This window comes from Acromyrmex echinatior, chromosome 3 (assembly GCF_024713525.1).
Source record: "Acromyrmex echinatior isolate Ae372 chromosome 3, ASM2471352v2, whole genome shotgun sequence".
NCBI lineage: Eukaryota > Metazoa > Arthropoda > Insecta > Hymenoptera > Formicidae > Acromyrmex > Acromyrmex echinatior.
In genome coordinates this window covers 8,849,889-8,865,123 of record NC_141854.1, presented here as the reverse complement: position 1 = coordinate 8,865,123, position 15,235 = coordinate 8,849,889, and the positions used below count along the sequence as shown (strand labels likewise).

The window sequence follows — 15,235 nt, the reverse complement described above, 5'->3', positions numbered from 1 at the left end:
ACACACGCACGCACGCACGCACACACACAAAATCTAATTTAATTAATCAATAATTAATTTACTATCTTCTGAATCATACTTGTTCGGCTAAATAGAATGTTCTTGAACCATTAGGATGTTGCCAATAACAGCGAAATGTTTCGCCCAAAAGCGGATTGTATGGCTTTTTCAAGCCTTGTGGTTTTTTGTAAAATCCCGATAAATACCATTTCACTACGGCTTTCATACGTGTAAATGCATCATCTTCTAATACTGCTCTGTAAAATGAAATAAAATTTAGAAATTATATTCCTTTATTGTATGTGTTAAGAAAATCATAATGTATTAAAAATCATTATTATATTACTAATGTATTATATTACTACATTTTACTAACTGAGATAATAAATCGGCATGATAATATGAATCGGCCAGTTTTTCCAGAAATGACCGTGATTCCAGAATGAAAGTCGGCAATACAACTTTAGACAGATCCATGCCAGGACGAACTTGTTTCATTAAGAACCATATCAGAGACTTTTGTTCTTCTTGTAATTCTGTAACGACTTCACCGGCCTATTAATTGATAACAGTATAATAACTACAGGAAATAAATGTAGTATAAAATTATATATTCATGATAAATCGAAGTAATTCAGAAAAACTTTTATAAAAAAAGTTCTATGAATTGTAAATATTTTGTTATAAACATATATTCTAATTAAGAATTGTATTGTGCGGAGTTACTGCTTACCGTTCCAAGAATTTCATTTTCATTAGCTACGTATGGTGTTTCGGTGATTGACTCCGATTGATCTTCTTTGGCTGATGCTTCAGATTCACTGTCCGAGGCACTGATTTCAGCATCAGCATCAGCTACTACTCCATTCTCCGGCTGACTAATATCGTCCAGGTCTGTATGCGAGGGGTACACAGGATCTAGCGTTACTACTTGACGGGTATCATACTCTAAGACACGTATAGAAGGAACAATCATGCGATGTGCTGGGGAAACTGGTGGATGAAATGCAGAAGCAAAACATGAAGATCCAGACGGTTGAGCATCACCACCATCTGATTCTTCATTAGGAATTGAAGACGCAATGTTTTCCTGATCTGTGCCAGGTGTGGGAGATCGATCAAGTAAAAATTTTTCCCAATACGCAACTGCGTGACAAAGATGTTGAAACATTGGAGTAGGTGAGGGACAAATGCTTCTATCGCGAGTTATAGCGGGTGAGAGTGATTGTGAATGAAATAACAAGTGTCTTTGAGGGGTCGTAGGTGTTCTTGGAGCATAGCGACTTAAATATACTGTTAGTGCAAAAAGCAGGATAAGAAACGAATAAAAAAAGAAAAATAACAACGATCATTATTATTATAGTTAGTAAATTTAAATGCATATATATTGTATATATATTTAAGATTAAATAAATTAATCATAATTAGTTTTTACAAAATTTTAATATTTTAAAATTTGAACGCATAGAAATAAAAATATTCCTGCATTGACTGTTTCAATATGAATCTGCCTAAACTAAACTTAAACGCCATTATAATTTTCATACGAATTAATTTAACTGATCTAACATTTAATATATTCAAAATTAAAATAATAGTGAAATACTACCAGCTGCATATCGTCATTAAAGAAATTATCATCAATTAATCAGAAAATTAATTATTAAATGGTATAAATTTTATATATGTATATATAACATATACATGTATAACAGAAAATATTATAAGTTATTAAGATATTGAATTAAAAATCTTTTCGCGCGATTTTTGTTTGGTTATATAAAATTTATACCAGAAAAATAATTTAAAATTAATTACTTTCATTAATAGAAGTGCAAATTGATAAATCGCTATGCATCATTCACAAATTTTACTTTTTGTACAACATACTTCTTTAATTATATTAAATGCCTTTATAAATCCAATTCTCTATTTATTTACTATTCTATCAAAAAAATCGATTGCTTATTCTTTTGTTTTATAAAAAAATTTCGATATATATCTAATAAATAATTTTACATTTATTATACAACTTTATGTTTTAGTTATGATAATCAAAATAATTTGAATGTTGTATGTACACCAATCATCCACGACAAAATATAACATGCATAAAAATTTATATTATACACACACACACACACACACACACACACACACACACACACACACACACACACACACACACACAAAACACACACACGCACACGCACACACACGCACACGCACACGCGAGGTATTCTTAGACCTATAAACTACTTCTTTTATAATAAGATTTCTTTTTAAGTATTAACAATAAGACAATAATAATTTATAAAGAAATAAATAATAAAAATAAAGAGTATTTGTACTACAAAAGAATTGATCTCAAATTAGTTACTCCATGGATAAAAAACATGCAGAAAATTTAGAAAACCCTATATATATATATATATATATATATATGCTATTATATTATTAGAAATTACATTCTTTAAGTTTCATTAAACGTGAGATATTTCATTTTTATTATAAATTATAATTAAATATTGCAAGAGTAGAAAGCTATGTCAATGATACTGACCATGATCGTCAAAGTGCTTTTCATAATCAGCCTCGCTCCATTGAGTTTCATGAGTGGTGGTTGCATCGTGTGGTAAAGGACGCGGTAATGCGCTTGTCGAGCGTACTATTAACGAAGAACAACGTAACGATAATTCAAGTGCGTCCAACCAACATTTGCCTGCCGCTTGAGATGGTGCTCGAAAGATTAAGTAAGATGTTGGTAAAGGTTGTACTACAGCACCTGAAAAATATTAATTTGTTTTGTAAAATTGTGCAAGTACATATACATATATTATATTACATATATGTCTATATATATATATATATATATATATATATATAAAATCCCATCATTACAGAGAGGAATATAAGAACTTCCACAAAATGTTGAAAATCCGGTTATTACTTATAGAAGTTTAAAAAAATCACAGAATTTAAGACTGATAGGTGAGAATCAATCACGCCCAGTTGTACATATATCATTATTATATCTAAAGATTAGATTATAGGTGTTATCTATTAATATATTGCAAAAAAAATTGCTACATAAAAACAGTATAGGTATAAGGTATATAATGATAGAGACATATATACCAATAGCTTCTTTTTCTGGTCCTCGAGGAGCCCATATAGATTGCTCCAACGGATGAAATAATTTAAAACAAAATCCATCTTTTTTACTCGGACGTTCTATAACTTGACATGTATTGAGTAGTACCGTTCCAACCCAATGATTACTCTGTAATAAATATCGCAGATAAGAAAGGTTAAAAAAAAAAATTAAAAAGAAAAGAGAAATGCAAATACAAACCTTCGTTTTTGGACTTTTGTACAACAGCAATAATCCAGGTTTCAGAATACACCATAACTTGGTCCAACTTTTCAATGTGCCGCGAACTTTTAACCAATCACTCATAACAATAACAGTTGGATCTTTGAAAGAACTTAAAAGTTCATCGGCTACTCTTTTCTTTTCCATTCGATAATTCTTTCTTTGAGCCTTATACGATTCCTTTCGCGTTAATTTACAAGAATCTAACGACTAAAAATATTATTAAAATATTATTCATTAAAAATACAAGTTCAAATTAAAGTAGATTATATCTTATCGTATTTCAATAAAAATAAAGTAAAAATAGAGTTGTAGAAATAAATAAAAGAATAAATTATTTTTACTGATTACACGATTTAAAAATATTGCTGAATAAAAGTTACGCATCAAATCTTTTGCCACTTGCAACTTTTGCAAAAATTTGTTTCTGAGAGCTTTCTAGTTTTAATAAACAAAGAAATTGTATCTCAAGAATACAGAATTATTTACCTTGTCTGATGAATTATCCATTTTTTGATTACCTTCGCCCATACCAGAGATCCCTATAACATACATAATTTTGAATTATTTTTTTATAATCATACTTTGTAATTAGGCGAATCAGAGCGTGCCGAAATAGAATGTGTACGTAGAGTTCTTTATTCTCAAAAAATTTTTAGTTTTAATAGATTAAACAAAATTCATTTTTATAATATATTATTTTTAATATACCATACACAGTGTCTATTATATAAATATTTTAATACAGTGCATACATTACAATAAGTACTTTAGTTCATAAATAATCTAATCTGGATATTTAAAAATAAGATTATATTATATTAATTTTTATACATGATATCTGGTATATTATTTGCATAATTATTTTATTAATATGCACTTATAATTTACAGATATATATTTTAACAAATGAACAAACCCATAATTTTTATTATAAAATCAAACTTAATAATTTAAAAATAAAGGATAAGACAAAATCAAGTGTGGCATTTTTAGATAAAAATAATACATACTTACAGATTATTAAAATAATTAAAGGAATCACACTCTTTATAATAAAACAATGCAAATATGTACAAATATGTTATTCTATATTTGTCTTATATACATGCATGAAATTCTATATATTCATTTAACTCTAGTTAAAATAGAATCTAATATATAAAGTTACAGAGATATTATTTTTTTCTACATCATAAACTAAACAAATCAAGACAATCTATTTAATTTAAAAATTTCAGTTCATATTTAATTTATTTAACATTAGTTTTTATTAACAGACAGCTTAAATAATCAGTATTCTATTTCATATGCTTCATATTTGAAACGAATAATTGTAAAATTTATAAAACATGTGTTTCACAAAAAAGAAAAATAAAGTAATAATATTCAATATGTATTAGGGTAGGGCGAGGGCCAGAATGCTATTCTATCAATTTCAACTTCAAAGTAATATAAAAATTTATAGCAAATAATATCTCTTTGCAGTGACGTGCTTATAATTACATTATATAATATAATCATAATTGCTCCTTGAGGGCATACAAGCACAATTTTTAAATCATCAACAAGTTCTGTTCAGAAATATAAACATTATCGTCAGAAATGAACGAAAAAGTCCCGCTCTATCCTAATAAAATTTATTATCTTGATTTGTTTTACGAGTTTAATATATAAATAAATTATATTTATACAATATTAAAAGTTATTTATTCTTGCTATTTAAACAGACAGTATTTATTTACTGATTCGATGTACATTTATGATTTTTAAATCGTACAGTACAAAAATCAATTTTCGAAAAATTATTATTATATTAAATTGTATCCATTATGCTAATATATGCATAACACATAGAATGTTTTGCAAGATTTGTATCAAATCTTACTAAAACGTTTTAATAATTTTTTTTATTTTAAATTAAATTAAATTTTTATTTTTAGAATTTAGATTGTGCAATCTAGTTACAGATTTAAATATAATTATTAAAATATAAAAAATTTTAATGTATCAATTCTCGAATCTGCAAGACAATTAAATATTATGTAACAAAAAACATGCTTAAAAAAATATTCACTATTTTACAAAAAGATATTTAATATTAAAAATTAAATTTTAAGACACATGCAATATGCCAGATTTCTATTAAAAAATAAGTATCATCTACCAAAAAAGATAATTAAATTTTACGCAAATTTTACAAACAATTCAATAAAATGTGACGTAATATTTGTATTATCGCGTTGTTACTCTGAGTTATATAAGGGTCAATATGTATGTCCTTTTTTTGTATTACTATATTAATTACATAAATACATTTTTTGCTATCTGAAGCTTACCTTACAAGCATCATGTAAAGTGCAGACAATAAGCGTTAAATGACATTACTATACAGTTTACAATTCGTAAAGAAAATTGCATTAAAATGAGACGCAAACACAAACGTTAAGGAAGAGCTATATAAGCCATACATAATTTCAGAATTTTTCTAGCATATATGCATCCATTATATTGCAAAAATAAAAGCCTATAATATTAATCAAGTTTGGAGAACTGCTTGTAACTGTTCAGAGTTATCCCAAACTATAGCAATGATGTATTACTTTCGAAAATATTTCTTGATTTATACCTGGAGAAACTGGAGGTGCACCGGCTGTAATATTTATGCTTGTTGCAAGGGACTCAGTTGATGGAAGTTTAGGTAATGGTGTAGACTGTGCTTGGACGCTGCTTCTTCGAAGTTGTCGATCCGCTGGTTCTACATATTTAGCACTCATTCAATTGCACTCAATATTTATTACCACATCTTACGTCACATTAAAATCGTTTCTCGAAGAGTTATTCAATGATTAGTCAACAGTATAGACAGTCAGAATTTATATTTTCTACATTACAAATAGGTAATATTAACAATAACATTACATATGTAATAATAAAAATAATGTCGTATTATTATCTTATATGTGATGGCGAGATGAGAGTTACAAAAACACGCGATTAATCTGCAGTTAAATGAGAGATATTGCATGTTTGTCTACCTTGTTGCATATATGTATACAAAAGAAGAAAAAAGATATGCATGCTTAATTTATATTATACATGCGCAATTGAAAACATGCTTCATATTGCTCCATGCAGCCAAGCAAATTACATATCGAATATTTACAAAAAAAGAACTAAACATTATTCTCAAAGTAACATAATCAATAATACATAATAATTCAATAAATGTTTCAAGAAATATTAGTGTATGTAAATTATTATTAATAAAGTAGTTTAAACATATTTGCAGATCTTGTAAAATAATTTTCACACTACGTTTTTTTTCCTATTGTTTTATATTTGTGTATCGTGTTTTGTATAAGAATAACAAAATGGTAATGTTTAATAAAGAGACTCATTGTGTGAAAAATGTTATCCAGAACACCAACTGAACCTTTGCATTTCATCCAAGGGCTTATAGTAGTCAATGTAAAGTCACACATTGTCCTGATTGTATAGTATATGACAGGACAAAACCAGTATAGAAAAGTGGGTAAAGAAGAAGTTATTATCCACAACTAACTACAGTGCTTATAACAGAATAGGGATTCCTACTATAATATGAGAAATGGTTTGTTACACTCTCAAGTATTGATTTCCATTTTTCCAGACGTGCTATAGTATGTATTTCATTCATATTAATAAGCTACTATAAGTATACATCTGATATATCATTGTCAGGATTACTAAGCATTTCATATATGAAATCTGTTGCAAAAGGGAGACACGCAAACAATATATAAATATTATTTTAATAAAACTGTTATGTTATACTAAATGTATGTCACATGTGTTAAAGAGATATTAAAAGTATTAAATGTATATTACTTTTATTTTTCCTCCTAAAAGACATTGTTGAATGTCTAAAATATTTTAGGAAAATGTGATTATTAAGATTAAAAAAAAATGTATTTTAAAGAAAATTATACATTTATAAATACTGAACTGTAATACATAAAAAAATAAATACTCTGACCTGTGTATATAAAGATAGACATTATGTAAACATTAGAAATTGTATATAATTTGTGAGTGTTACATAAATCTATTGAATCTGAGATTACTAATAACAGGAAAGAGTTTTGTAAAAACATGCCGTATAATTACATGTATCTGTTCGTAATTGATATAGTTCAGATGTTAATGACAAAGTTCTTACAATAAAATAGTATCATAAAGTTCATAAATTTTTTTAAGGAAATACACACATAATCTTTGTGTATGTTTATATGTACACATATGTACAATTATGCTTTTTTTTAATTTCATATTTTTACGCTTCTCTATTTCATATTTTTAATATGAAATAATTTGTACAATTTCATATTTTTTGTAAGTATACTCAACAGCTATTCTTAGAAAATTTCACAATTTTCTTATGAGCTAATTATCAATAATTAAATCGTTACAATTAAATAACAATTAAGTAAGACACAAAAATAATCATTAACATCATTACAATGTCTTGTAACAATCAAATTGTTTACATTTTGACATCATTGCATATTTAACGTGTTCTTATTAAAATGTGAAAACACAATACGTAATACAATAACAAGATATAAATAAAGTAACACTTACGACTTAGGGATCTGCTGACGTTTGGCGGTGTCATGGTCTTGTAGGTGTCTGCTGAACTTCCAACAGGTACAGAATGAGTTTCCGGCTGAAGACGATGCTCTCCACCAGGCACTACAATCGGTTGCGAGCTCATTGCAAAATTTAGGATCGACTGTCGTCAATTTTAACCTGACATAAAGACACGCGCTACATCCTTCCACGTCAAAGCTGACGAACGTAGTCCCTCATAGTCCATCTAGCTAGACATGGCTAGATAGTTTATCGTCGTGGAAATGCCTGACACGCGTCAGGAACTCAGAAGAAATGTCGCGCGCACGAGACAGGCAGCAGTGCGTGTTTACGTTTGTCGTATTCACTGCTACGCGAAACGTGCGTCGCCACGTTTTTCAACAACTGGTCGACGATAGACGTGTCAATTCATCGTGGCAACGCGGTAATTAACGTGGTAATTAGTGCGCGTCGCAACGCGACGGAGAAACGTGGATGAGACACATCGCAAACTAACCGGTGGCGCACGAGAGCCTTCAGCCGAGTTCAGCCTTCAGCGCTTAGGCTGCACGTCGTCGCCGATTATTTTTCTCGGCCGATCACTTCCGTCTTCCGTCCGACGTTGCGGATCGCCGCGCGCAACGAAGCCGGACGAGACACGATGTCGCGTAAGGACGGCCGCGATCGCACACCATCGATCTACCCCGTGCCGTCCACTCGTTCTCACTGTTCACGTTTCCCGAAGCGCGTGCGAGAGAGAAGGAAAGCGCGAGAGAACGAAATAGAACGGAGAAGTGCGCGCGCGCGCGCGCACATGTACAATTCCGATCGCGTCGCGACTGCAAACTGCAACTAACTGCAACTGACTGCAACGTCTGCAACGTCTGCAACTTGCTGCAACTGCGCCCGCAACGACCGCAACGATCGCAGCAACGTGACGCGACTGACGCGATCTAAGCTTGACGCTGGTAGGACGAATAAGAAGCCGGGGAGGAAAGCAGGAAGCCTCGACTCTTGCTCATTGCGTTTAACTGACGGTGTCGCTGCGCATCGATAAAGAGATACTTATATACCTCGTCGTGTGACGCACGACGAGATTCAACGTGATCCTGCTGTTGTACTATGTTGTCGACGGCGATGACTTTTTTTAAGTTTACGTTTCTCCGTGGATGAATCTCCGCTCCTCGTTCGGTTTAACGGACGGTCGAGCGCTCCGCTGGAATGTCCGGCATTTTTTTTTTTTTTTTTCAAGGCGCAGCCGGCCGTGACCGATGACGTTTCACGTGTATATACGTAGGTCCAATTAAATACGTAGGCTCTCTCGTTATCGCGTTTCACATTCTGCCGGTTGACCTCTTCCTCTCTGTTTTTTTCTTTCTCTACTTTGAGAGGACTGATCGATCGTTGATACGTGTGAATTTTTAATAATCGCGGCAGCCACGCCCCACCTACGATCGTTCTAATATTAACTGACATATCCATCTTAATGTCCGTTTCTCTGCCTCCGCCACTGTACGTTACATAGCGGCGTATCGTAATCTGAAAGAGATGCTAATTCTAGATTGATTAAAACCGGCGACCGGCGCAGCGGTCCGCAAACTAGCGCATCATTAACCTTGACGTTCTATAATGGAATTTTCTCCGATCTAACGAGGTTCGATTTTCCTAATTTGTTGAAAAAATTTACACGCGTATAATTGCGAACGTATTCCAAGTACTCGGAGCCATCTGGCTCCGAATTAAACGAATTAATTTCAGGCCTTCCCGTTTTTCCCTCTCACCGTTCGCGTTATGCGCAGAATCGTGATGCAGCGAGAAAGAGAAAAGGGAGGGGGAAGAGAGAAGGAGGGGGGGAGGCAATAAGTCGATAACTCGGCGTCATTCAATCTTGAACTTTATCGATACGATCTGCAAATTAGTCTACATAAATACATGAATTAAACAATCTGCGCACTTCGCTTTTTGCGATGTCGATCAATACAGCTCGGTGGAGAAACGACGGTATCTTTCTTCGCATCGACTTTATTAATGTATATTTTCTACGTACCTCCATTTTCTTTAATTCTAGAACCTTTACAAGCATTATGAAACTACATTGGCGTACAAATCACTGAAGATTCTTTGTGTTGATTTCTTGAGATACTTTAAAAAAATGCTAATTTTCTTACAATAAATATATTTAAATATAATATTGAATTATTTATTTTATTTGTAGATATATAACCTTGTTAAAATAAATAAATTGTATAATATACTTACAAAAATTCTTTGAGAAATATATTTTAAATTTCACACGTTTAATAAACGTATACTTCACTTTTATGGATACAATGGATTTCTAAGAGCAGCATTCTAATGATAAATTCAATCATACACTACATTATTAAAGACTGCTTTATACATATTGTAGGTACGAAGTATCTAAATGTAGTGGTATAATATAATCAAGTTTGACAATGAAATACATGTATAGTTTGTTAAATAACAATACAACATTATTAAGTAGTTAATCATTAAAAATATTTATATATTTTCACATTTAATTAACTTTCTATAATTTCTACTATATAACTATTTTTAGTATGTACTAATTTTATGTAGCATAAAATAATGCCTGGTTTATGCTTCGGTCTTAATTTTAGTCTTAAAAGTTAGCAATAAAGAATGCCATAAGATCGTTTATGCTTTCCCAGTCTTAACCATAGTCTTAATCTTAGTCTTAAAAAAGTTCCTATCTTTTAACTTTAGTCCTTAAGATTAAGTTAGGACTAATTTTAAGACTAAGATTAAGACTGAAACATAAGCCAAGCATAAGTGATCGAATTTACTCTATAAAGATTGCGTTAAATATTTAGCTAATATATTGAAAATATCTATGAACCGTGAAAATATCTATGCTGCCATTTAAAAGTTTGGAGCATCTTTAAATTTTGAAAAGATTTAATCAGATTTAAAAACTATTTTAACATTGTAAATGTACAGAAGTTTGTATTATTTAAAATTATAAATTTTATTACAAGAGTTCTAGTAGGTTCAAAAATAAAATTAAAAAATAAAAGTATTTCGAATAAGATAATTATATCTGTAAAGGATCCTGTTTTTATCTAAAAAAATTATAGAATGCTCCAAACTTTTAAACGGTATGCTACAAATTTTCAAAACTGAATGTTGCTGTAATTAGATCTTACATTAATTCATTTTCACAGCAATTCCACAACAATTTAATTTTACCTCAATTAATTCTTCATTTTTTCCTAGTTCTAAAAATTATAAAAGATGAAGAGTAAGATGAACCGAGATTAAATTTAATCTATAATGATGAAAAGGAGCATTAATCACTTAATCACTTAATTACTTATAGTCATAAATAATCTCAAGATTGCCAATCAGTCACTGAAGTGAATCGTATAGTGTTTCAGAGTAAGATAGTACTTAAGATAGTCTCGAATATAAGAAGCTTGTTCTTTAATACTGTACTTATCATTAGACTGTATTAAAACTTTTATCTCGCTTTCACCAAACTTCAAATATATAGATATTTATTTTACAACAATACATTGATTTAGCTACAAAGATATATAATAGACCTTAAATATCTGTAACTACGAATATCAGTTTAAATATGTTTATCTTTCTAAAATTAAAATACATTTGACTATGTATAAGTAAAGTATACAGTGATTGACCACGATACAGTGATTGAATTTGCTATGAATTTGTCTACATATTAAAATCCAAGTCAAATTAACAGTTAATTCCACAACATAATTATAACTGATCTTTATTAACTTCATAAACGAATAAAAGATTTATAGTCCGTTTTTTTACTTTTCGTAAATTGAACTCGCAAGAATAATACATAATTAAGAAATACTTAACAGTTTAATTAAATATATTCAAGCGTATTCAAATAGATACATTATATTTTTGTGAACCAATTAATGATATAACTTTTGTTCATATATCGCTAATACAAGGTTATGAATATCTTTTACATTATTTTATTTTATTTTCACATTTATTTTTTTAATTCATGCAATAATTACGAAAATGAAAAGATGATCAATAATTATAATTGAGAAATTACAATTCATTTTTTAGTTATTGACCATTCAATGTAATTTACATATTATTTACTAGATAATTATTTCTTATGAATAAAATTACTATTTTGAAATGTTATAATATTGTAGGTTTAATTTTTCATCAAAATGTCTAAAGTAATGAAATACACTTAAGAGGCACTTAAAGATGCCGTTCGTAAAGGCATCTGAATAAAGTGGCACGAATCTATGGCGTACTTAACAATTTAGAAAAAATAAACCACTGAATATCGAAATAACAATGAGTCTCTGTTCTATACTTGGAATTTTATTAAATTTATCTTCTTTTTATTTTCTGAATTTTTTTTTCATTTTGATGATTTTCACACTAATGATCAATCACTGTTATTTTTCTTTTCAATAACTGTAAAAGTTCTGGTCAATAACTATTATTGTATTTTCTAAATAAAAATTTCTACTATTGGAAAAAATGAAAAACATGGTCTTATTCAAAATTTTTTGTGTTTGACATATTCTTTGAACCTTACTTAATGTTCGTTTTGCATTAAATTTAAATTTTTAATAATTTCAATAGTGATTACAGTGATTATAAATTCAGTGATTTTAAATTTCAGCACTTAAGTGGTCAATCACTGTACATTTTATCCTACCTAAAAAAAAAAAGAACTTTTGAGTCTTTTTCTCTAATTTCGTTTTGAAAATTGTGCTTGCTATACCATACATTTGTTTTTGCAAAATTTTCCTATTGTTTTTTCAAAATTGTTCCTCGAACAATCGATATATGTCTGTTTCATGTCGGATGCAAGAAAGAAAAATAAACTGATATCAAATGATTTGGAATCCAATTTAATGGCATTTCGCATTTTATTGCGGCTGACAATGCCTGATGCACGGTATATTGTATGTACATCGAATATATTGCTTATTCATAGCTCAATTAGACCTTTTACGTAAGCGCCGGTGTGATTGCGATTTACGTGTGCTCTTTGCTCCACATTCTCATTGCATGTGCACAGCTTCTTGTCCAACTGTGGCACGTCATCACGCTGTGATTGGCAGCACAATTGCAACCATGATGTAACGAGACGAGATGTTTATTCTTTGCGTTTGAACTTTTGTACTATTCATTTTTTTTGTACATACTATTTAGTTTTCATTTTTTCCTCTTAATTTAATTCCTCCTAAATTTAAAATTATACACCTATTTTTTATATTTTAAATAAAAAATATATATATTGGTGCAGCTGCTGAAGAATAAACCTAAGATGTAACATTACGCACTCGTTTTTGTGATAATGGCCACGGTTAAAGATCTGCCCAAAATTTTAAAAAACTGCTGACTGATTATTTGCATAAATTTATGACTAAAAAGAACCCCCCCAGGGTTTAAAAACCAGCAATGTTTCCTGGGAAAAAATTGTATATGGACATATTTTATATACATATAATTATATTTAATTGTATATAAAATATGTCAATTTTTTTTTACATACTTATATATAATTTTATATAATTGTATATAATTATATGTAATAATATATGAAACATTTTTTTCCGGATTGATAATTCTTAAAATAAGGAATGAAAATGAACATTTTCTAATCTTTCGCTTTATTAGTCAGTTTATTTGTCAGTTGCTTTTAGCATATATAATAAATCCGATATAGCATATATAATTTATCCTAAATTTTAATACAATTAATTATTGCAAATTAGATTCATTCAATCGAATTTTTAATTGACATGTTTTATTCATATCGATCTACTAATTTCATTACAATATTATACTTTACTATTTATATCATAATTACGTTATAATTATAATAGTCATTACGGAATCACAAATTGAAGATAGGAATGCTGAATTAATGCGGCATTTTGTTAAATTAAATCTTATGTTTAACGACCGCTGATAATTAGAGAGGATTAATTGAGAATTTTAACAAGATCATAAAAAGTCTTAATTAAAATCTCAATTAAAGGAAACAGTTATAGTATACATTTAAAAAGTCTCGTGTAATAAATAATCGATACTTAATGCGTAGTAAGTAAAATATCAGCAGATTTGAGCACGAATATCGTGACAGATAAATATCAGTGTCCGCATTATGCTTATGTATATATGTTCTGTGAGAAAATTGTGTCGACAGAAGCTGAGTAAGATCTATCATAATTATTTAAATGAAATATATTGTTTAAAATAATTTTTAAATGACAAATTTTGCAATTAAACCATTATTAATCTATTAGCAAATTCTTTTTTAATTTCTGTTGGTATTTCATTGACAATGTTTGTAGGCATTTCTGTAAAAAATGTAAACTCTTGTGTAAAATTTCTTTGGTGGCTATATGTAACTTTGTATAATAATTGTCAAAAATTTAAGGAAAAACAGACATAATTAGGGAAAGTCTGTAATTGGCATGGGCGTCCGCAAAATTTTTTTTAAGGGGGGGGAGGGGAGCAATCTTACCATACGTAAGGAAAAAATGTTCAAATATTTTCTTCCTTAGTGATCCTACAATCCCTAGTGTCGAATTGATGACTTTTTTTTCGTCACTTTTTTATTTCTAATGTGTATACCTTTTAATAGTTAAAAGCTTCCTTATCACGACAAGGTAAGTGTATATCGAGAAAGATACGTATTTCGATTTTTTATTTTTTATTTTTTTTTGTATTTTTGTATTTAAAATTTTTAATACGCGCTTTCATTCAATACGCATCCTTACCCCCGCCCCCCTTCTGGATACCCATGATAATTGATACAATTGCAATGAGATATATAGAAGTTTATATAGAAGATTATTGTATATGCTACGTTGTACATATACATACATTATGTCTTTCGACAACATGTCATTATGATATGCAAGTTATCTGAATATATATCATTTTTTATATATACAGGGTTGGCCATATTCGACGGAAAGATGTTTTTTTTTCAATCATGGGAAACGTCGTTACTCGATCTAACATCTCTTTCCCACGATTGAAAAAAAAACATCTTTCCGTCGAATATGGCCAACCCTGTATATACATAAAAAATTTTTAAATAAATGTTTCTATGTGTTGCACCGTCAATTTTCAATTATACATATTATACAAAAATATCGGAAATGTAAATAAACATTGATATGTTTACTTTTTCTTGTAAAACTATTTGCAACTGATAAGAGAATAAATTAA

General features: G+C 29.4%; 1 protein-coding gene across 3 annotated transcripts in view; it reads right to left on the bottom strand.

Annotated features, from left to right (window-relative positions):
* The window catches only part of Orp8 (Oxysterol-binding protein-related protein 8), a 16,535-nt gene extending 6,781 nt beyond the window's left edge, over window positions 1–9,754 (bottom strand). For 2 of the 3 annotated variants that reach the window (XM_087404082.1, XM_087404080.1), the window contains exons 1-9: window positions 8,000–9,754; window positions 6,006–6,134; window positions 3,866–3,918; window positions 3,356–3,586; window positions 3,139–3,283; window positions 2,564–2,785; window positions 734–894; window positions 377–555; window positions 80–257 (exon numbers count right to left, since the gene is read on the bottom strand). In XM_087404082.1, coding sequence (XP_087260208.1) covers window positions 80–257; window positions 377–555; window positions 734–894; window positions 2,564–2,785; window positions 3,139–3,283; window positions 3,356–3,586; window positions 3,866–3,918; window positions 6,006–6,134; window positions 8,000–8,132 — 1,431 coding nt within the window. In that variant the 5' untranslated portion in view covers window positions 8,133–9,754. The remainder of the gene's footprint in view (window positions 1–79; window positions 258–376; window positions 556–733; window positions 895–2,563; window positions 2,786–3,138; window positions 3,284–3,355; window positions 3,587–3,865; window positions 3,919–6,005; window positions 6,135–7,999) is intronic. The other variant, XM_087404081.1, reaches the window with a different exon arrangement.
* Between the last annotated feature and the right edge of the window lie 5,481 nt (window positions 9,755–15,235).